This window comes from Neopsephotus bourkii, unplaced genomic scaffold, assembly GCF_033783945.1.
Source record: "Neopsephotus bourkii isolate Nb327-2 ecotype Australia unplaced genomic scaffold, CSIRO-AGI_Nbou_v1 NB_1792, whole genome shotgun sequence".
NCBI classification, from domain to species: domain Eukaryota; kingdom Metazoa; phylum Chordata; class Aves; order Psittaciformes; family Psittacidae; genus Neopsephotus; species Neopsephotus bourkii.
Genome location: NW_026902266.1, coordinates 3858360 through 3881792, shown reverse-complemented (window position 1 = coordinate 3881792; position 23433 = coordinate 3858360). Strand labels below are relative to the sequence as shown.

At 48.0% G+C, this 23433-nt stretch overlaps 1 protein-coding gene across 2 annotated transcripts in view; it reads left to right on the top strand.

The window, feature by feature from the left end:
• HRAS (HRas proto-oncogene, GTPase) overlaps nucleotides 1–23433 on the top strand; it is a 41245-nt gene that overhangs the window by 8639 nt on the left and 9173 nt on the right. The window contains exons 2-3 of one of the 2 annotated variants that reach the window (XM_061380203.1): nucleotides 12167–12234; nucleotides 22158–22309. In XM_061380203.1, the coding sequence (XP_061236187.1) occupies nucleotides 22199–22309 (111 nt within the window). In that variant the 5' untranslated portion in view covers nucleotides 12167–12234; nucleotides 22158–22198. The remainder of the gene's footprint in view (nucleotides 1–12166; nucleotides 12235–22157; nucleotides 22310–23433) is intronic. The other variant, XM_061380204.1, reaches the window with a different exon arrangement.

Here is a 23433-nt window from a genome sequence, read left to right as displayed (position 1 = left end):
CGTATCTGCTAGGAAGTGAGAAACTGCACTCCAAGTGGCAAGTTCTGTCTGTGGAAGGTGAGTTAATCCACAAATTTCTCTTTCTTCTTGCTCCTTCCCATAATTTTGCTGCTAGATATTATCACTGTTACTACTCACAGGTAACGTGTCCTTTTCCCAGGTATCTGCCTATAGGCAGGACTGGGAAAGGAGAGGCATTATGATGGCCTCTTGTTTTACAGCTGGATTGACGAGGAATGGAAATCCATGTTAATAGAAGGAGCCTGGAAAAGAGTTGAGAACAGAAATTGCTGTCCTAGTCTGATGCTTTGACAGCAAGATCGGTTTTCCCCCTCCTTTGGTAACCGAGAAGTGTCAGAAGATTCAGTACCCAACTACTGATGTGTTGTTAATCTGATTTTCTGATGAGGGAAATGCTCTCTCATCACTGTGAACCCTGAGAAGGTGGGATTTTGTTTCCTTTTATAATTTCAAGCAGGGTTGTCTTGTCTACTGTTTTAACATTTTGGTTATCCAGTCTTAAAAGTAATGTAGGTGGAGGGCTGGAATAGCAGTCCTTTCCGTATAAGTCTTCTAAGTTGTAAGTGGGGCTTGTATCTGTAGAAGCGGATGTATGTCCCATGGTAAAGTGAATGCTTTGGCTTGTTGTGGGTTGCAAAAACAGTAAGACAGCTTGGGCAATTGAAAAGAGATTTTGTACCCCTCTTGGTGAGATTTGATTTAAATACCAGAGGGCTCTAGCATCTTAATTTGTGTTGGTGGCAGGTGATTGCGAAGTGAGCCACCTCCCTTCTGGTCACCTGAACCTTGGCACGTTTTGGGAAAAGATCAAAAACCCAAGATGCAGTTACTTGACCAGGTCTTAAATGATAAAAAAACTTCTGGGGAAGGGGAAGGAAGAGAAAAAAAGTAGATTTCAAGAAGCAAAAACCCCCAACTCTTTTTCTCAAAGCAGTTTCCGAGGCACCTAAGCTAATCTTTCCAAAACAATCCTCTGGCAGCCAGGGCTCACATATTTTAGCAAAGCAATGTAGAGAGGAATGTATCGTGACAGTTTAATCTGTTGCTGTAATACAGTCACCTCTGGGGTAATTCAGAGCAGTCATGGAGGGGATGATAAACCTGTTCAGGATGGGAGGTTGCTCAAATGAAACTGTCAATGGAGGATGCCCATGCAGAGGTATAATTCCTGGAATTTAGCTTCATCGTCTTCCTCCTTTGTCTCTAATGGAGCTGTAGGCTGTTCACATCTTCTCATCAGGGCAGTTGTTGTGCCCTTGCTATCGCAGCAAGGGGGGTTTTGGTGATGATTCTCCCAGGCAGGTTGTAGGGAAGACTCTGGTAGTGGCCAGATTTAGTGATGAAGTGGACGCAGGAGAAAAGGTAGAGGATTACAGCACGTAAGGTACAGGTCTGTGTGATTCTAGTCCCTGGGTGGGAACTTCTAAAAGTCCAGGACAGCTACACCAGTAGGCACCAGTCCATGGGTGACAGCAAACTGAGCTGTGTAAAGCTGGCCTGCCATTTCTACAATTTTTAAAGAGGAAAACAAGGCAATTCACTGAGAGGGTGATCAGGAACTGGAACAGGCTGCCCAGGGAAGCAGTGCAATACCGTTGCTGGAAGCGTTCAAAACCCATGTAGATGGAGGCCCTTAGTGACATGGTTTAGTGGTGGACTTGGTAGTCCGCCATAAAGGTTGGACTTGATGATCTTAAAGATCTTTTCCAGCCTACCTGATTCTATGGTAATTGCAGGATGCTTTTGAGAAGGCAACGGGAATCGTGTGTGAGTTTGAGAGGAAGATGTAGTTAGAAAAGAAAGAGGTGTGTAGTTGCTGCTGTAGCCCTATTTAGGGTTCTCAAGAATAGTGTTCCCTGAAGTGTGCTTCTCATGGAGAGGTGGGAAGCTGAGTGCCTAGCAGAAGGCTGGGCTTTTCAGAGCATGCTGCTAAATATGGGGGTTTTGGCAAGCCCAGCAGTTGCACTGCAACAGAGTTATGAGGTCTTGTTCAAATCCTGCTCAAGTTGGTTGAACTGTGTTGACTGCAGTGACCATGGGCTGGGAGACAGTACAGCATCCCTCGGGTCATTTCAGGTTTTCATCTCCTTTATTTTAAAGTCTGCATCTACAATGGGTTTATTCAATTCACAGTTTAGAGCAATCTCAGAATAAATCCCAGGGGAGGAGAGAAAGGAAAAACAACAACAAACCCACTCCAAACAAACAAGCTACCACCAACAAAACAGATCAAAATAACCAAACAACTTGTGCTATGGAGCTGGGATGTGACTGGCAGCTGATGCATGGAGGTGGACAACCATCAGTCACACTTTCTCAACACGGCTTGCTCTGTGGGGGCAGTGGGAGCAAGTGTCTGTTAGGATTAGGATGCAAAGAGGTAACATTTAAAATCTGAGGCAGAAACCTTCAAACTCGGTGACAACTGTATTGTGGGATGGAAGAAAAAACCCTGCAACCAGTAAGTCACCCTTTCAGGAGGTAATCTGAACTTCTTGTTTTCTTCTGAACCCTTAAGCTCAGTCCCACTGTGGGCAAATGTCATGCAGTCTCTTCCATGCTTGCTTCTCTCCCCTTCCCCCCCCTCATTTGATTTGAGGGCCCTTTTGAGTTACTGCTCATTCATCCTATTGCCACAGAAGTTACCCTGCTTGCAATCCCTGTGTGAGCTTAATTTTCTTGTTTTCTGTAGCACAAGGTCTTCACAAATGTTAGAATAGCTCCTCAATCTCTCACCTGGCCTAGCAGCATGACAGCTCCATTTAATGTGGCCACACAAGCTTCAGTGTGGCCTGACCCAAAGGACTGTATATCAGAAGTCACGAAAAAGAGAAGAATCCTCAAGGTTGGTCTGCAAATCTTAAGTCTCTTGCTAGAATTAATGTGCACTCAGGGTGCTCTATCCTCTCCTCTGTTGCGTCCTTGCCTAGACCTGCTGCTTGTGTGCATCCATATCTGCCTGTCGTGAGGCATCTCTTGGTGTGCATGAAGTGAGCTTTGCAGGCTTTCCTGCAAAGGCAATGCTGTTCTCACAGCACAAAGTGTTTGGTACCTGAGACATCTCCCTTTTTATTCCTGCTGACACAGAGGCAAGTCGAGACCTGCAGCTCCGCGTTCTCTTCAGCTAGCCCCCAAAGTAACCTGGGTACATTTGGAATATTGTTACAGGGAAAATACTGCGAAGTTTTCATGGTGGTAGATACTTAAGAGCATGGGCCTCTCATCTACAACTTGAAGTGAGCCTTATCTTTGGGCCTTGGGGACTGAAGTGCTTTCATGTTAGGTGCAGTGTGAGAGTCTCTTTCTGAAGAGCTTATGAGCTAAGTGCAAGATGGGGGAGCACCAGGGTGGAATTCACCTGTCCAGATGCTGACATATGATATCCCAGATGCTTACCTGCAGTCCCCCTGTATAGGCAGCAGAGGAAACAAGCACTTTCATCCTAATGCAGATAGATACCTGAAACAGGCCAGGCAGATTGTGCCTGTCTCTTCTCATTGATGGTAAAGAGGCTGTGGATGATAGGCTTTCATGGAGACATCTTTCTTGTAGGCGAGATGAATCCCTGTGCCTCTTCCTTTAGTCAATAAGCTACCCTTCGTTTTGGTTCCTTTCTGGCCAAGAGCTGCAGCAACTGGAAGACACAGTAAAACACCTCTCAGAAGTGCTTCTAGCAAAGGTGTTAGGACAGAGCTCCAAACCTATCCCAGCTCTGGAGCATTCTAACCAAGTGAAAGGAGTGGGGCTCCTGACCTCGTGCATGTGCCTGAACAGCAGTCCTGTTGTATTGCAGTGGGGAAAGATATGAGACCTCTAAACCTGATGCTGAGACAAGGGCATGGGGGCTTCACATCATGGATTAACGAATAACAGCAGCAGGAGTCCTGTGATGCCTCTACAAGGGCGGCACATCTGTGTGTTCCAGGCTTGATGGGTAAAACCCTTTCTACTAGGGGAAAAAGAGCTTTTACCTAACAACTGAAGTGCTGTTAAATGCTGTAATGAGACTTTGGGGGTGATGGAACCAGTTTCTGTAGTTGTGTATCCCACTTGAGCTGAACCTTTGTGGTTGCTCTGAAGAACTTGGCGTGGTCTGCAGGGAGCAGGTTCTTGAAAGAACTGGAAAAACAAAGCTAAGCCAACTGGAAGGAATAAAGCCTGGTAGCCCGGGGAGGATTTTCTTGCCTGGCTGAGTTTCCCCTTTGATTGGGAGCACTTGTTCCATCATGCCTTTTGCTGGGGAAGAATTAGCCCGATGGCAGAAATGTGATGCCCGGGCGTTTCGGGAGTGAAAAACCTGTCCACAGCAAGAGCTTGCAGAGCTTGAACTCAACCTTTGAGTCCCTGTGCTGGCAGCTGGTTGCAAGCCTGCTTGCAGGAGAGGGTGCTGTGGCAGGCTCTTTATCCTCTGTCTCATGCCTGTGTAGTCAGCACTAAATCCTAGAACCCAGAGAAAACCGAGAGTTAGTTTTGTACCCCACTTTTCTTTTTGTTACCCAAACTCATGCTGTAATTCCCATCAGTTCAGGCACCCATAAAATGGTGGTTAGCTCTGGAAGTCTACTGTGCGCACTACAGTCACTTCAAGTTTTGCAATAGTATGGAATTTATTAGGGGGAAAATTTGTGGCTGACGCTAGGTGGGAAGAACACATAACCATGCTACAGAAAAAGGTAAAACCCCCTCCTTACATTACATTATATAGTGCATTTTCCTCACTTCACAACACATCTGATCTCTCCCTGCTGTCTTTCCTGGCTACACATATCCACCACAAGCATTTTTTATTTTCCTATTTGTACTTCTATGGGACAGAGGACCCGGGAGAGCATATGAAAACCTTCAGGAGGCTTTTAACTCAGGAAGAAAGGTATAGCAGGGCCTTGTAGTTAAGGGCCATGCCATACATCTTGCTCTGATACTATCCTGGTTGTCTTTCTGTTCTGAGCTTTGGTAGAATAAATAGCGTCTCTGTTTGAAGAACATCCCAGCAGAGAGGCATCTGGTACAGAATCAGGTTGGTGCAGGTTCTCAGCACTTCTGCTGCATGTATCCTCTTGCTGGTCAGTAAGTGCATCGTCAGTGGCACCGAGCAGTGACTGCACACCTGCTGCTTTTGCCTGCTTACACAAGGTAATTCCTTCTGCTACTCCTTCACATGGCAAAAACAAGTCAGAAAGGCAGAGATGTTGACACAGGGTTTTCATTTGCAATGCTATACCTGCAGTGCCTTGCTGTGCTCTGTTATTCATGGGTAAAACACTGAGCCCCATCCACAGTGGCAGGATTGGGCTAGTACCAGCTTTTCTGCTGTGATCCGCCTGCTGCTGCTCGGGTATGCTCTGGCAAAACAGTGGTTTTTACTTGTTTTTTGCCACCAATGGTACACTCGCTGCCTTGTCAACAGGAGACAGTTCATAAGTCTGGGAGGTGTGCAGTGTTGTCACTCTGCTGTTTGCTCTAATGGTTTACCAGGCCCATTTATGGGTCTTTGTGAAAGCTGGTGGGAGAAACTGGGGTCATCGGGCTCTTTCACAAAGTTTTTGTAACTATATGACCTTCCTAGCTGATTTCCCTTATTTGCTCATAAAATACATGTATACTGAAACCTAGGCAGACAAGGCTGTATCAAGCCTCTAGGCATGGGAGATTGTGTAATCCAGTGAAGTTGCGTATCATGTCCAGGGCAGAGCTAGCCTTGTTGCACCAAGAATTTCCTTCAGCTTTTCCCTTTAGGGTGGGAAGACAACTCCTATTGCAGGGAGTCCCAGTTCCCTCTGTACTCCACCAAAGGCTGCTTGGGTGTCTGATTCAGCTCTGCAAATACTGTCTGGTAGCTTCAAACTGGATGCGAGGCAGGCTGGTATTATTTCCCCTGTGAAGGCTAAAGCAAGGGAGGGAATATTAAAACAACTTGTCTTAGCCTGAGTCAGCATTGTGGTGTTGCGAGCCTGTCTCTGTAGAGCATAGTGAAAGGTCCCTGGCTTATCTGACTTGATATTTTGCAGCTTGCACAACTTGCACATCCCATAGATGCAGAAATTTCCCCGGGGATGGCCCGGTTGCCCAAGGAGGGTGTTTGTTCAGATTCTCATGCTTTGCAATTAATATAAGCTTGCAATTAATACAAGCCTCTCAAGTCTATGTGAGAGAAAGAAGGGGAAGTGGTGCTAGGAGGTGGTTTGGGTTTTTTTCCCCTCTCCCTGTTGGTGTTCCTCAGCAGCTGGCTACTTTGAAACAAGCATGTTGTGGTTTTTCCCTTAAGAAGCAACATGTTGCTGCAAATTCAGCTTTGGAGAGGTTGTGGGAGCTTTTGTCCGCTGGCATTGTGGCTGTTGTGGGCAAGGCAAGGTTTGTAGTGCTGGTGTACCCACCCTGCGAGCTGGGTCTGGTTGAAGTGGATGCCTGCCCAGCTGAGTTGCATGGTCCTTCTTCCTTGCTGCATTCCCACACTTGCCTAGTGGTGGCTGGGAGATGCTAGATCTGCCTTTCTCCTTCGTATCATTGCCCAGACTGTGCAAGAGCAGCGAACCTTACACCACAGCCTGATGTCAAAGGAATCTGAACCTGGTGCATTGCACATAACTATCTTTTCTCTGCCTTGTTCAGCTAAGGCAGCGTTATCTCAAGGGCTGTATGAAGTGCGCTTGTCCCAGCTGCGCCAGGCACTGACACAGCTCAGAGATACTCATGCACATTCTCATCCGAGCTACTGGGTGAGAGTAAATGTCCTCCATTTTAGTACAGGTTCAAAACCAAGGTATCTAGTTTAGACATGGAGAGCACACTTCATCTTTAGGTACAGCAGCAAAGCTTTGAGTAAACCTAATGAAGTCTGTGCTTCATTGTGTTCTCCAGAGTACTCTCTAAGCATGCTCTTCAGAGAGCATTGATTCCTTTGGTGCTGTAGAACAAAGGAAGCACTTGCTTGAAGTGGTGTGGAGGAGTTGTCACCCTATAAAGCTCAACCTGGGCCACCGGCTGTGTGTTTCACAGTGATCTCAGCCAGTCACATCAGTGTCTTCTTCAGAGCTTGCAGCCAAATGGAAGTCTTTTAAGGAGGAAAAGGGGAAAGCCAACTACATGAATTTTGGTACCTGATCAGGGTTTTGACTGTTAGTTTAAGTCAGATTTCCTGTTTGAGTTGACATAGCATATCCTGGCTTTGATCAAAAAATATGTGGAAGTAAAGGCAAATGAAGCTTGTGGAATGGCAGCCACCACTTGGAACAGCTTCTTTATGGTAGATATCTGTTAGGGTATGAAATGTTATCTTCAAATACAGTTTTCTCCTGTCTTCAGAAGTAAGACTTTTTTCAGAGTCTTACACCCTCTTGGTCTTATCTTAGGTGTGCAGGTGAAAGGCAAAAATTATTATATGAGGTGATAAAATATTTGTGTTTAGTAGGGTTTGAGTCCAGATCCTAGACATTAATCAGCCTCTGATAGAGGGAATTAATTTAGAATGAGACAACCTTTACCCAAGATTTTAAGGATGGATTGTGAGGGTAAGTTGACAAACTCCAGCTTTCAGAGCTCAGTGCTTTCTTTGCTGTGTACTCCTCCAGTACCAGCTATACCATGCTGTGGCCTTGAAGGTTCATTGCAGGGACACACGTGGTCCTCAGGGAGATGTTTTCTGAAAACAAGAGTATTTGAAGGGGGAAATCAAGCAACGTTTTATTTCCAGTTAAGTGTGAATGACGTCCAAGAGTGACAAACTGCTGCGTGTGCCTTAGGAGCCCTGAGAAACAACACTGGTGAGCTCCACTCCTGTCAGATGAAGCAGAGAGGCTTTATCAGCACATCGCCCCTTTCCAAAATCTCACTGGTGGCTTGTCTCTCCACCAGGTTCTTGTGAAGGCACGTGATCGTGTTTGAGGTCTTGCAATACTGGCAGGACTGTGAACATTCAGAGTTCAAGGTTAATCTCTGAATTTATTATTCCAGAGAAGGAGAATTTTGTCCTGCTGAAGATTTGAGGATAAATGAACCCACGAAGTAGAGCCCCTGACTGTAGATACTGCAGTGGTTTTCTGCTCCTGTTAAGGAAAAGAACAAAATCAAACAAAAACAACCCACCACCAAAACTCTGACAGAGCCGCTTGCTTTAAAGTGAAGACTTTCTGTGGTAGTTCTAGTGACTGTTTCCTCAGGGGGATCATTTCCATATCTTATGAGTAACTTCGGAGTCCAACTTGAAGCTCACAAGGCAGAGCGTGTCGCGACAAGAGCTAGAAAGTTTGCATCATCAGATGAGACTGGATCATTTTCTAGCAGTTCTGGTTCACATCACCTCTCTGCTTTCTTGCTTGCTTTTTCCTAACCACTGGAGAGGGAGAAAAAAGCCAAACCCTAATGGGGGGGGGGGAGGGGTGGGAGGAAAAACCCCTAACAGCCTTTAGTATTACCCAAACACTTGCAGTCTTGTATAGTCAGCAGATGGACAGATTTTCTGAGTATGGGTGAGCAGAATTTGAGAGGAACCCCAGAACACATCGTACCCAGGCTCCTACCCCTTGAACAGTGACTTCATAGCTATTGCAATTCATTTCTATAGTAACAGACCAATAAAAGCCTGAAGGTTTGAAAAGCAGCGCAGCCACTGGTCTGAGCCAGCATGTAGACTGTGGTCTTCTGGGGCACATCCCATCTCTGTCCCATCAGCTCTGCCTGGAGCCTTTTTGGTGTGGTATTTGCCATAGCTTGAGAGATGGGTTTTGGTGCCCTGAAGTCCACTTTTGAACTCCCTTTCCAGTAATCACAGCTTAAGTATCAGAGCTTTAGTTCTGGTGTCTTTGCTGACATTTGTGAGGGCAGATGCTGACCACAGTGGTAACCAATAGAATAAAAGGTCAAGGCTGGTTTGCTGGTGGCTGAAGGTGATGGCAAAGGGTGATAGCATGAAGTGGTCCCAGCAGTTGGTTATTTGCAGAGTGATGTAGGTCATATAACAGATCTTCCCATCCCTGCAATCTAATAGGATGTAGAAAATATAATTATTTTCATTATATTATTGTTACATGCTGGGGGATTTCAGGCAGATGCTTCGATTTTTTCCAGTGGGCTGAAGGGATGTTCAGGTTTTGTTTTATTTATTATGTTTTAAGCTACAGTCAAAGAACCATGAGTCAGCTTGATCTTTGCAGCAGTTCCTCCACTGCTATTCCTAAGAATTGTCTAAGATGCCTGCACCTCCACTAGGATGGGTGAACCCAGCCTGTAGCTGTGCCTGGGATTGCTCCGACCCAGGTGTAGGACCTTGCACTTGTCATGGTTAAACTTCATGAGGTTGGCATCAGCCCACCTCACAAGCGTGTCAAGGTCCCTCTGGATGGCATTCCTTCCCTCCAGCGTATCAACTGAACCACACAGCTTGGTGTCATCAGCAAACTTGCTGAGGGCGCACTCAATCCCACTGTCCATGTCAGCGATGAAGATGTTGAATAAGACCGGTCCCAACACCGATCCCTGAGGGACACCACTCGTTACTGGTCTCCAACTGGACACCAAGCTGTTGACCACAACTCTTTAGGGTGTGACCATCCAGCCAGTTCCTTATTCACCAACTGGTCCATCCATCAAATCCATACCTGCAATTTAGAGACAATGATGTCATGCATGCCTTACACAAATCCAGGCAGATGAGGTCAGCTGCCTTTCCGCTATCCACAAATGCTGTGACCCCACTGTAGAAGGCCAGGCCATCAAATTGGTCAGTCATGATTTGCCCTTAGTTAAGCCATGTTGGCTGTTGCTGATCGCCTCTTTATTGTCCATGGACCTTAGCATAGCTTCCAGGATAATCTGCGCCATGATTTTGCCAGGCAGCAAGGTGAGACTGACCAGCCTGTAGTTCCCTGGGTCTTCCTTTTTCCGTTTATAAAAATGGGGGTTATGTTTCCCCCTTTCCAGTCATCGGGAACTTCATGGGACTGCCACGACTTGTCAAATGCAATGGATAATGGCGTGGCAACTTCATCCATCAGCTCCCTCAGGACTCACAGATGTTAGGTGCAGTTACACCTAACCTTTAGGCATTTATCAGAGGGACCTCATCTGCTCTGCTGCTCTCAGAGGCTTTGCTTATTTGTTAATCAGCTTGCCAAGCTTCAGTGTTGACTTGGAGCCACGTCTCACACAGGCTTGGTGTCTCGCTTTTCAGCCCTACTGTGCCTGTGGACACTGTCTGCGAGCCCACCCAAATCCTGCATGTCATTGTTGTTGTGGGCTCCCAAGGAAGCTCTGGAAGGAAACCCCCCCTTCTTCTGCTGATTGTGCAGGTCTGCCAGCAGATGCTGGGGGTTGTGATGGTGGTGATGAAGTAGGTCTCCTGCTGTCCCCTGCATAATCAACCACAACCATTGATGAGACGCACAGTCTTGTGGCAAAAGCTCAAACATGACGGAGCAGAAATCCCCAGCTTCACCAATGTTTCCTGTGTGACCATCGGCGAGTCAATTGCTGTGGGTTCCTCATTGCTGGGTGGAGTTACTATTTCCTTGATCTGCTGCACTGGGTATTCCTGGGGAGTGGGGTGTATGAACCTGTGTGGAGGCTACACAGAGTTGAAGGAGCCTTTCTTCTGCATCCATGCTGTGGTGCCTGCAAGACAGGGAAGAGAAGTCCCTGTGCACTGTCTTTTTGTTGTTCCAGAGCCAAAAGAGGGAAAGTCCTCCCTTTTCAGTATGGACAGCTGTAATGTATACATCTTCAGTCTGATTTGCAGCAGGTCTGTGCTGTGACAGTGATGCATTTAAATAACCCACCCACAGCAACACTGCTTGGGTTTTGATTTTTTTCTTTAAACCCAGACTGCTGCAGAGGGAGGGGACATGAGCTTCATGTTAACAAGCCTATTGTGGCTGAGATTTAGCACAAGCAGCAAAGTGAGGTTTGTGTAATCCAGGACCCAAACTTAACAAAGTCTGCTGATGCAGACTTAAATCTCATCTCATCTGCTGATGCAAACTTAAATGTCATGTCTTAACCTTCAGACGTCTGTTTCTGTCAGTGTTGTGTGATGGTTGCTCTGTATTGCACACACAGTGCGTTGGTTGGCTCTGCCTGGCTTCAGAACTGGTTGTGATGAATTAATTTCCCTTGGCTGTTGAAGGGCTGTGTTTGGAGGTCTTCTCCATACCTGTGTGCCAGGCATCCTCAGTGTCGCCATCCCTCCAGGCTGCAGCTGCTGAGTCTGTAAATAAGCAGTGTGATCCTGAATATCTGCTGCATAATGACTGATGCATAGTCATGCTTGTGACAGCGTTGTCACTTTGCTAGTAATGTGTCCTGATGGGAAGAAGAACAGGGATGGGGTCCCAGCAGCAGGTGCCTGCTCGCTTCCTTTTACCTTGTCATGCTGCTGCCCCCTTGTTGGCTCCCTAAGATGCCTCATCTCTTGCTTTTGTAATGAATTTTCCCCAGCTCATTCTCCCACCTTTGCTAAAGCAAGCCCTGCAGGTTTGCTTTTTTGCTGTGGTACCACCTTCCCCTTCATCCCCGGTCTGCTAATAAACAAGGGGGTGTGTCTGCAAGGGTGCTGCAAGGGCCAAACGAATGTAGGAGGATGATCGTTGCATTTGATCATGTCAATTGAATGGCTTACTAATAAAAGAGATACTCTTAGAAGTATTTGATTTTGGCTGTTTGGGGTCACTCAAGCTGTTCCTTTGAGCTCTGTCTCTGAATGAACTGTATGAGCAGCTTTTTATCAGTGTCCCATTGGGAATGCAAAGGCAAGAAGGAAGCTCAGTCTTTTTCCCTCATGCCAAGACGTACTGTCCCTTGTGCATAGCTAGCCTGTGGAGATGATGCCATTGCACCTGTGCTGCTCTACCTTCTGTCTGGAAAAATGAGGGCAAAAAAAATGCTGTATCACCTTTCCCTGGAAAAGGTAAAACTTTACAAGATATGATTAATGGCCTGTGAGAGAGCACATGTGAAAGGGATGGATGGGGATTAACTCTCCTTTTCCCCTTCCGTACAAAATCCTAGGTGCTGTCCAGGGAAGCTGGGGGAGCCAAATTGGGTATTAAAGAAAGGGTCCCCTAAGATATGCCTATCTGAGTCCAACCCACCCAGAGCTGGCTGTCACTGCAGAGAGGGAGCCTTCTCACTTTTCCTCTGTTTCTTTTCCTTCTAGGGGGACTTGAGCCATCCCCAGACAAGAGGACCCGAATTTCCCTGTGGGACCGGTTAGCCATCCAGAGGGTGAGTGCTGTATGGGCAGGAGCAGACTGGGCTCCTGCTGTCCCAAACTAATTTGTCTGCTTTTCTGCTGCTGGCCAACAGATTCCATTTCTTTCCACCCAATCCTAATGCTTTTGGCTTGCTGTTTGGACGTTTCTGCTGCAGGAGCAGTAGTACAATAGGACATATGCTTGTGTGAACTAGTTTATTTCTGGAGACTAGAGCTTACCAATACTCATGTAATATAATTTTGTTCCAAAACCTGGCCTTTTGAAAAGTCCCTTATCCATTAAATGCTAAAAGAAAAAAAATGAAAACCTAAGAGCATTGTCAAAACAATTCCTTAAACTTTCCAGACGCAAATACCCTGTTTCCTTATCAATTTATTTGCTGTAAAATTATATATGTGTCAGGATTTGAGACAAGCAGGAAGCTGAACAGCTAAACCTGTTTCCATTGCAAGTTCGTCTCAGTGAAAATGGCTCAGATGCATTTTCTGAAGCCAGCTTCGTAATGTTTCCCTGTCAGCTGTTGTTTTGGATGGACAGGGAAGGATGGGGAGGGAGAGGAGCATGGAAATCTCATAGGGGCAATGCATTTCTTGATTATGGGGTATGGTTTTTTTGGCCTGATACTCAGTGATAGTGCTCAGGTTGGATGGGACTGGGCCTTTTCTAAATGATACACAAGGCCACCTTATACCAGTGGCTTTCTCCTTTCTTGTAGCTGGGCTTTGAGCGGGGAAAAGAGCAGCAGTGCTCACCATGTCTCTCTGCTCCCAGCCCTACCAGCATATCACATTGCCTATCTGTGCATTGGAGCATCGTCTGCCTCTCAGCTGGCTGCCTGTGCCCACAGCCCAGTTGTGATTTCATTAGCATAGTTAGAGAGCAGGGTGTCTCTTACAGACTCTGTGCTTTCCCACTTGAGGTACTTTGACCCCCTAGCTATCTCTGTCCAACCCAACACAATGACATGGCAGAGACCAACGGCTTTCTCATCCAAAACCTCTACTGAGAGCTTTTTGTCTCATGTGAAGACCCTGGATGGGAAGTCACGTTGCCTGAATGTAGTTCCCAGCTTTACAGCCCATTGATGACTTTGGGAGAGTCCCTTGGTTTGTTTGCATCCCCTTGCCTGTCTGTACAAGGAGGAGGATAGTGCATGGCCACCACCCCCAGCTCTAGCACTGGGTGTTCCGTCCCTTGCAGCTCAGTATTGAGGTCTGAATTTGTCCCATCTTATGCTGTTGTAGCAGAGAGCCAGCTGGCTGTGACATGCTGTAGCATGATGGCAGGACTGGTGGGTCCTGGGAGAGGCCGTACCTTTCCCTGGCAGCTTGCCTGTGGCTGCTCCTTTCACAACCAAGTGGACCAGGCAGAAGACAATCAGGTACCTTGTGAAACCAGCCTGGAGACAGCATCTCTTTTAATCCTACCCCATTACTGGGCAGCACTTACCCCAAAGCCTGATGTTCTCTGTCCCTGTTAATAGCTGCAATTACAGAGATCCACTTACACTGGTGCTATGTCCTTGGCTGGTCCAAGTTTTTACTTCATTGTGCCTTATATTTTGTGGGAAAATCAATACAATTTGGTACTGAGTGTAGCAAATCAAAAGATTGCTCAGAGCCTGGGTTTGTGGTTACCTACCACACACTTTAGCAGTTACAGTTAGTATAATCTATAATGTGGGTCTTATTTCCTAGGGTATCTGTCCACCTCTTCATATGCTCAAGGTACATCATGCTGACTTTGTGTTTGTAGATGGCACATTAACGCAAAGGAAGGTTAAGAGCTGCCTCTTGAGCTCTGCCTTGGCCTCTTCGTTACACAGAGTTTGTTCTTTATTTGTTTCTCTGAAGCAGGCTGGCAGGCCTGGGAGAGGTCTCTTTTCCAGGGTGAGGTGGAGAGCTGCCAGCCCATCCATGAACCACCTTCCCGGCCCGGGGAAGATGGAGAGGAGATGAAAGCAGAGGAGTCCTGGCAGTTTGCAGTCTTCTGCATGTCAGCAGCAAGAGCATTTCCTCCACCATGCTGCGTCCCCACATGCGTTGTCAGAGTCAACACTAGGTCCTAAGTCCTGACTGCAAGATAAGAGCTCGGTTTTGATTTAGTCGTCCCCTGTTGTCCCAGCCTGCTTTGTGGTGTGCTCCTGCCATCATGCATCCACCTTTACCAGCCTTTCGGGCAAAACTGCAGCCTCCTCTTCCCTTACGCAGGCCACTCTTGCTCGTCTAGAGTGTCAAACAGCACTTAAGTAATACATCACATATCATGGGCATGATTTAAAACTAACTTCTCCAAAGGTGAGCTCAGTGGTGTTCTCAGCTAGTTACTCGGGTGCTGGCCCAGGTGCTCTTGCCTATCTGCTTGTGGCTTTTTTAAGGGTCTGTGTTCAGCAGTGGGGTGGCATATACCGTTTGCTTGCTTGTTTCCTTCAGCCCTTTCCGTGGACTGGCACGGGTAACCTGCAGAGCAGCATGCTTACTCTTTGTGGAACTTAGCTTGGAAGATTGGTCCTTCTGCAGAGACTATGGTGGGATGGGCTTCTTGCTTTCAGGGAGAAGGGTGGAATGGTGATGGTGGGAGGTGAAGATCCCAGTGCGATTCACAAGCACATCCCAGTGCCTGTCAGAGTTGCCTGATGGTGTGCTGTTCCCCATGTTCATGATGCTGGGAGACAGGCAATAAGCAGTGTGGGTTTGTAAACTCCTGAGGTAAGGGGCCTCCTAATCTTTCTTTGAAGCATAGTAATTTTGGTGGCCTGTATTGGCTGGGAGGGGGGGGGGTGGAGGGGCAATAACTTCATCCAGAGGGAGAGCTCTTGGGTAGCTGGTTTGTTTGTGTTCCTGACTTGTGTAGGCTGTTTGCTGTTTTGGGTGGTTTAGGCATAGCTGCCTACCAGTTGTTCTTGTTAGAGTATGCTGGCAACAAAGAACTTTATTCATATTTACTATTGGAGAGGAAAGCAAGGAGAGTGTAAACAGACCTGCAGCTGAGCTAGGAACCAGGGAACAGAAAACAGGCAGCAACTGATGAGGATGGTACCGTCTCATTTGTCCTTCCGTCTCTTGTGGAGCGGGAAGATGAGCAAGGACTTCACAAACCCTTTGCAGGTAGGTAGTCTCTGGCAGAGGGGTTGTGTTGCCAGAGGTGTTTCATCTCGAAACCGTGCAAGGGCTGGGCCCGGTGCAAGGACCCGTCCGTGCCTGTTCGAGACCTTCTGCATTCTGCAAAGCCACGGCTTGCACCTTGCTGCTGGGACATGTTTATGGCTGTTACAGAGAGGCAGTCCCTCTCTGCCAGACCTGCCTGTGCCTTAAACCTGCCCACAGCTTTCTGCTGTCTTCCTCCCAGGGCTCTCCTTGAATGTATGCCTGTGTTTTGAGCCTCCTACATGATGTCGTTCCTTATCTCCTTTTTTTACCTTTGGAGCAATATTCTTACACTTGATTTCTTAGGATAAGCTGCCTCTTCTTTCAGATCTTGAGGAGCCTGCAGAATGTGGAAGGAGCCATTCTGTTCCTTTTAGGCTTTTTTTCATTATTTTTTTTATTTCTTTTTTTTTTCCCCTAATAGAAGACATTTATTATCTCCAAGTCGTTTCTCCCAAGCAGGGCATCATTTTCTACGTCTGTCGCATCTCTCTTTTCATCTGTGGGCTGCATTGTCTGAGTCTGGGGGTACGCAGCCAGCAAGCCAACAACAAGCATATTGGGTTGCATTTGCAGCCCACTTGTTAAAGAAAAGCAACAAGTAGATTAAAATGAAGCATTGGATAGGCTATGATTCATAACAGAGTATCAGTTTGCTAGGGTCCTTTCCATGATTTCTTTCAGGCTGGGCAGGCCATGGAGAACATCAACATTTTGATCCTTGAGTGAAAATGAAAGGTGGCGTTTCATGCTGCTGGAGAGGTTCCTTCAGAGGCTGTGTTTTGGGATGTTTGGGATAGTTTTGTACTTGAGCAAATGGAGGAGCCTGGACTTGCTGGGCTTGCACACACTTGCAGGTGTGGCAAAAGGCTGAGGTGAGCGCCGTTATCCTAGAGGGCTGCAGACCACTTCTGCTTGCAGGGCATCTCTGCTGAAGCGAAATAAAACCAAACATTAGCAGCATTTATGGTCTAAGGGCTTCTTGGTTCTTCTCCACAGGGCTTTTGGAGGAAAGGGTGCCCAGTCTGAGATGTGCCCAAAGAGATTTGCAGAGGTGAAACTGACTTCTGATGCCTTTAAATGCAGACTCCCAGTGGACAGGTAGAGGGTAAATGTTTATTAGTGAACAGTTGTGAAGCTGTCATGGCTGGCCTCAGTACAGCAGTGCTGCACGAAAATATCTCCTGGCTTGTATGGCTGGCTTCATATCCATCCTGGGGGAGAAACAAGGTGATGGGAGGAAAGGGAGGACACAGAGAAAGCTCCTTTGGTGATCCTGTTGGAAGGGCGTCAGAGCCTCCCTTGTGTTGAATCTGTTGGAAACCCACTGCAAATCCTTTTTGCTTGACACCTGAGCTTTTCCTGAAACTGCGGTGGTGTGATGGGACATACTGGTGGGGCCGAGCCCCTGGAGTTCCTCACCTCTGCTTCTGCTGAGTGAGTTTCTGGAGGCTTCACAGCCAGTGCCCCAAAACCACCTCTTCCCCTGCAGAGGAAGCTCTGTGCTGGAGAACAGGGGCCATGAAGAATGTGAAGTTGTTCTTTGCAGGACAGCTGGGTCTCTGGGTACCCCTGTAACCTTGATGCCTACACCTACTTTAGATCTTAGCCCTCCAAAAGCTTGTGCCAGGCATTTCAGTCCTTGATTCCGTGGACAAAGCCTCCAAGGCGCCCAGCATGCGCAGGCAGGGGAGAAGGTAAGATGTGCCTTCTGTCCTCACGTAACACCTTCATCTCCTCCTTGCAAGACAAAGGCAGGATGCTGATGCCCACCGGGGCTGGGTGCTTGCTCTCTTGGCTTCTTGCGTGAGGCTGGCAGATGTTTCTTGTTTGCTGGAGCTGCGTGGCTCTGACTGCTGGGCTGGGAGCAGCTGCTGCTGCCAGGCGGAAGCACTCGGTGAGGCTTTCCTAGACAGCTTTGAATGGAAGCCAGGAGCCCTCTCACTACAGGAGAAAATCCACGAGGTCAGGAAATGCAGCAGCAGCAGCTCTGGCTCCACGCTGGGGCTGTTGGCTTGGCACATGGATCCCAGCCCTCGTCTTCCCCAGCAGTGCTCCTGAGCGGCTGTCCTCCAACCTGTCTTGCTCAGCCCTGCACAGCTTCTGGGGGTGCAACACTTGAGTACCCCAAAGATGACAAATTCGGATGGGCAGGGAAGATGCCAGATGGCAACCTGTGTCAGGCTTTCAGATCTTGAGAGCTTGCAGAGGATGGAAGAAGTGCTGTTCCTGCAGTGTGTGGGACTGAGAGGCTGTGCTTTCGTGTTTCCCTGCTATTTTGCGGTCAGTTCTGTCTGGGCTCTGTGTTAGCTGCTAAGAAATAGAAGTCCTTGTTTATCCTCCTTGGAAATCCTCGGATCAGGAGAAGCTTTCACAACAGCCAATAGGCTGTAAACCTCTGTCTGGTGGATCCCCAGACTGAGCATGAAAACTTGGAATGTCTGTTGCCACCTCTGAGGCAGGAGCTCTACTCTCTCTCCCCTGCCTCTGTATTTTAGGAGAGCCAGAAACATTGGCTTGGGATGGCTGTTTCTTGAACCAGCCCAAGTGGTGGTGGTGAGGATGTTCATGAGGCATCGAAACCTGTACATGTGTCACTGGGCGGCCTTGCTCTTCCCATGCTCAGGAGCAGACTGATGGGGAGCTATGAGGTGGTATTGATAAGGTCAGCCTGGGGATAAGAACAGATGCCTAAGTCTGTATCAAACGTTGGCCATATGGAAATCCCTGGTTTCCCTGCAGGTTTGGCGAGGCTCCTTCTTCTGTGGTATTTGCATGTGCTCTGATGAGCAGTTGGGTCTGCATGTTCCCTGTGAAGAGCTTGCAGCGTGCATCCTTTGGGAAAGGGAGCAAGCTTGTCTGAACACTGATTTTTAGCACACATTAATTCAGGCAGCTCTCGCGCCCAGAGCTGTCCATTATTCCCCACACTCTCGCTCTATATTAGGACATGTTTGCAGCGATGGTATGGAACAATCAGGTGGGCTGGACTTCGCCATCCTCAGCAAGCTGCAGAATCTCTTTTGCCATTGCTGGGGAGAGGATGGCATGTGGGGTGGTGAAGAGTTGGCCAAGGTGCAGCAGCTTCAGCTGCAGCCCTGAGCTGGGGAAGACCCTTAAGCTGCTGTGAGTAACCACCTCGGCCCCCACAGAATCCCAACTCTCTGCCTTCTTCCTTCCAACCAACCAGTTCTTGATCCACCTCACTACCTGATCGTCAAGCCCACACTTCCTTAGCTTATCTATGAGAATGCTGTGGGAGACAGTATCAAATGCCTTACTGAAATCAAGAAAAACCACATCTACTGCTCTACCATCATCCCTCCACCTAGTCACTTCCGCATAGAAGGCTATAAGGTTGGTCAAACATGACTTCCTCCTCATAAAACCATGTTGGCTGTTCTTAATAACCCCCTCATCCTTGATATGCCTAGAAATGGAGTCAAGAATAAGTTGTTCCATCACCCTTCCAGGGACTGGCTGACCGGTCTACAATTACCCGGGTCCTCCTTCTTGCCCTTCTTATAGACTGGTGTGACATTTGCCATCCTCCAATCCTCAGGTACCACTCCCATTTCCCACGACTTACCAAAGATGATGGAGAGTGGCCTAGCAATGACCTCCGCCAGCTCCCTCAGCGCCCGTGGGTGCATTCCATCCGGACCCATCGATTTATAGATGTCCAGATTGCATAGCTGATCCCTAACCCAATCCTCATCTACCAAAGCAAACTCCTCCTTTGTCCTGACTCTTTCTGGGGCAATAGGAATCTGGAGCCCCCGGGGAGAGTCTCCAGGAGGAAAGAGAGAGGCAAAGAAGGCATTCAGCACCTCTGCCTTCTTTATATCCTCTGTCTCCAGGGCATCCTGCTGCAGCGTGGACCAAGAGCCTGGTGTGGCTGTGTGGGCTGAGGGTCTTCCGAAGGGATAGGCCAAGCAGTGCCTTCCACTGCGGTGGTCTGGAGGGAGGACCCTGTCCTCAAGGACTCATGCCTTCCCCATATTGAGTCTAGGGTTTTCTCACTGCCTTAGCAAGTCCCATAGGCCTGGGTGGTTGTGCAGGTACCCTTGAGCATCGTCATGGCTCCTGCTCTATCATCAGCATCAGATGCAGAACAAGGTCCATTGTAGCTGCTGCAGGCTTTCATTTACAGCCTCCGTATGTTTTGCTAGAGGTTGCAGATTTCCATGCTTTGTATGAAAGATGGAAGTTGGTTGTAGAGGCCCTTTTGTGTTCATCTGTGAAGCTGTTCCGCTGCAAGAGTGATCCTCAGTGTTTGCTGAGGGTCAGTCAGTGTTTGCTTCTCAGTCCCCATTTCAGCCTGTCAAGGTCCCTCATGGCAGTTGTGTCTTCCTGAGAGGCAATAAGCTTGGGGTGGGGATTTCTCTTGTCCCTGAGAAGTAGTGTACATGGGAAGCTCATATACGTGAGGGTGTGCATTAACGGAGCAATGTGCATACAGCCAGTGTGATCACAGATTGTCTTACGTAGCCTTGCTTTCAAACTGCATCTCTCCCTTGGGGGCCAGAACAGAGACACATCAGCCCTTTCTGGGAAGCAGGGCACTTTTGGGCATGGACCTTAGGTATCGCATTATTTTCACCTCCTTTCTCCCACAGTCACACTTTTCCGCAGTGTTTAACAACCTTCAGCTTTTCCAGCGGTGAAGAATGGCACAGTAACCAAAGGACGTTGTGTTTTCTGCTCTGGCTACTGTTTCACACACCCTCCCTTGCCCTTCTTCAGGACTCTGGATGCTGAGAAGGGCATGAGCTTTGTTTGCCTTCCTGCTACAGAGACTGCAGCTCAGAAAAGGTCTTTGACAAGAGGCAGTTGTGTCTGACTGCTCCCAGCTTGAGTGGGTGATTGAACTGTCTGAGTGGTTTAAGGTTGCAGTCTGGTGGGGATTGAAGGCAGAAAGTTCTGGCCTCATTTCCATTAGATCTTTGCAGTGTTAGCAAATGCATCAAACGCAGACTGGGTCTAGAGTGGCCTTTGCCAGCACACATTGTACCAGCGTCCGTGGTTTCAGGAGCTGGGCTGGTGAGCCCAGGGAGGAGCGTGGAGTGATTTAATGTTCGGGGGGTGGGATGAAGCTGTCTAATCTCTGTGCAGTGATGTTGCAGGCTGCGTCGGGTGGTGATGGGCCAGGGGAACCATGAGCTCGTATCGCAGTACCTGCTGTCTGGGTGATGTCCCCAGAGCTCACAGGTGATGGCTGTGGACCGGTGCCTGACCCTGGGGTGATTTGCAGTGGGCAGGGGTTGCAGCTGAATGAGGGGGTCTTCATGAGTTAAAGTTTGTTCACCTTGGTGGAGATGGAGGAGAAATTTAGGGGATGAGGTGTGGGAGTGGGGTGAAGTTTCTCCTGCTGAGGGGCCATGGCAAGTACACAGTGCTGCAAAAGCTGGTTTGCTCATCCTGACCCTATTCATCATTCCCAATTAGCACCTTTCATGATAGCATCTCTTCCTCCCCTGTGGGACATGCCAGCTTTGTCTGATGGGAGGAGGGGTGCCTCTTCTGCTCCCTCCTCCCTCTTGAGATGGCCAGCGCATTGGGAGGCATTGTTAGCTGGAGGACAGGGGGTGTGGATATGCCACCACCTCAAACCTGCCTTGTGGTCTGAGGTCTTAACGCAGCCTTGGGGATGAAGACATGGAGCTAAGAGGGGGGGGGGTGGGACTTTTCCCTGCCCCCATGGACATTGACATCCAGATCATGTTGGCCAAGGCTTTCAAATCTGTCTAATGATTTTGGATCACCAACTTGAGATAAGACAAATCAGAGACAGTGCTGGGCACTTCTGGAAAACCAGACCTCTTAAACTGGTTACTGTAGGGTTTGCTTTTGATTTGCACAGCCTGATTTCTTATGAGGAACACTCCCTTTTGAGGTTTGTTCGGGGAATATGTGAAATTTGCATCTAGTCAGGCAGAAGATTTGCAGCATATCATAGCATAAACAGGGTTTTGTATTCAGTTTGATGGATTATTTTGCCCATTTTAAAGTAACCTTTATTACTAGCAGGGAGTATTAGGTTAAATAACTCTGGCTGTTGCAGTTCCATGCTGTACTTTTAGACCAAGTTTCATGGGTTTAGGTGAGGCTATCTCAATGTTTGAGACCACAGAGCATCGGACCATGAAAGCAGAAGAAAGACAGTGGATGCTGGAGGCACAGACTGAAATAAGTGTCATTTTCTCTGGCTAGATTCTCAGGATAGTTAAATGTGGTAAGAAAGCCCTTGACCCTTGGGGTATGTGTGCCATCCCGCCATCTCCCCATTGCCAGGCCACACTTGCCAGGGTGGTGGTGTGTCTGCAAACTTGAGATGAGAGACCAGGGTGGTGATTTCATAAAGCTACATTGAAAACACACACTGATCCCTGATGGTTGTTTTCTGGTTTTCACCCCAAGGAGCTGAGGGGTGCTTCTGCCACCCAGAATAGCAGTGAATTGGGTTTACCTTGTCCCATCGTCAATCCCTACTGAAGTCAAGCGACTTAAAAGACCATTAAAACCTTAAGGGCGGTATCCCTTTGCCTCTGCCTTGTAGAATTAGGTGTCTCTGTGTTACAACATGTCAGATCACAGACCTCACTGCATTTGGGTGCTTCTGGGATGCACAGAAGATATCAGGAACACTCGATACCTGAGGAATGAGGCTTGTTTTTGCAGATTTCTGCCTTTCCCAGCAGGAAAAGGGGCTGATTGCTCAGCCCTGCTGCAGAGCAGGCAGTGATGGGAAGGACCCCCTCTCCTAATACTGTTTTTCTCCTTGTAGGTGGGTGCTCCTGGAAGTCCTGAGCTGGGGTCAGCTGGAAGATGACTGAGTATAAGCTGGTGGTGGTGGGAGCTGGTGGTGTTGGGAAGAGTGCTTTGACGATACAGCTCATTCAGAACCATTTCGTTGATGAGTATGACCCCACGATAGAGGTAAGTGGCTCTGGGCAGGGAGTCTGTCTACATGTCTTCCTCTTGCTCTTCTTCACCTTGCCTCCAATCCAGAGTGTGCTCAGCTTGGTCTCAAGCAGGGGTGAGATCAACAGAACTAAAGCAGGGGTGTTGCTGTGCTTCACAGAGCTATTCTGAGTCTCTATGCACATGTTTGAAGGTTGCAGTGATTGACTTGTGCCTTCTGCAGAAGGACAGTGGTGTGCTGAAAAGTGACTGCAAGGGAGGCAGCAAAAGAGGGCAGAGCCAGGCAGGGACTGAAAGACAGCACAAAAGTCCTCCATTCTGCTGAGATGATGGTGTAGGGAGGGGTTAAAGGTTTGGGATTGAAGAGCCATTTTGTGCCTGTGCTTCCATTTCTCCTGTGAAATCAGAGTAAATATATTGACTTCTCAAGCAGGGTATTTTGAGATTTACTGATGAAATGGGTTTTATCAGAGCTTGGTCGTATTATGGATGCGGTTTGAGCGAGACGTGCTGAGCTGCTGAACTGCTGTGGTTCGCAGAGTGCTGCCTCTGCTCCATCAAGAGGAGTTAAAGATTGATGTATGGGTCTCATAGTCGGCATGGATGGTTTCACTGGCCTATCTAGCTCAGCAGCCTGCATGGAGAAGCAGACAGGGACCCTCTTCTGTAGGCTGTAGAGAGAGGGAGGCTGGTCATCAATATCCATTACACTGCTGTTTTGTCGAGGTTTTTTACTTTTTGAAAATACATTCCATTCTCCGACTGCTTTCACCATTGCTAGGGAGATGCTAGTTACCCCCTGCATAACTTGCACCCTTGTTTGGGGGAGATGTGGGCAGCAGCTGCTGCTGTGCATGAGGAGTAAGCCCATCCTGGGAAGGCAGATTACAGCTCTGTCATGCTTCTTGCACAGTAACATTCCTCTCTGCAGTCCTAGAGGATTCTCTACCAGATGTGGAAATATGCAGCTGTAGTTGCTGCAGTTATTATTATCATAATGGCTAAAGAGCCCCAGCTGGGACCAGAAATCTATTGTGGTAGGTGTTGTATGTGTAGTCCCCACCCTGAAGAGCTTACAACTTAAATAAACAAGCAAGACAAGGCTTAGTAGAAAGGCAGAAATAGTCTTGCAATGCTAC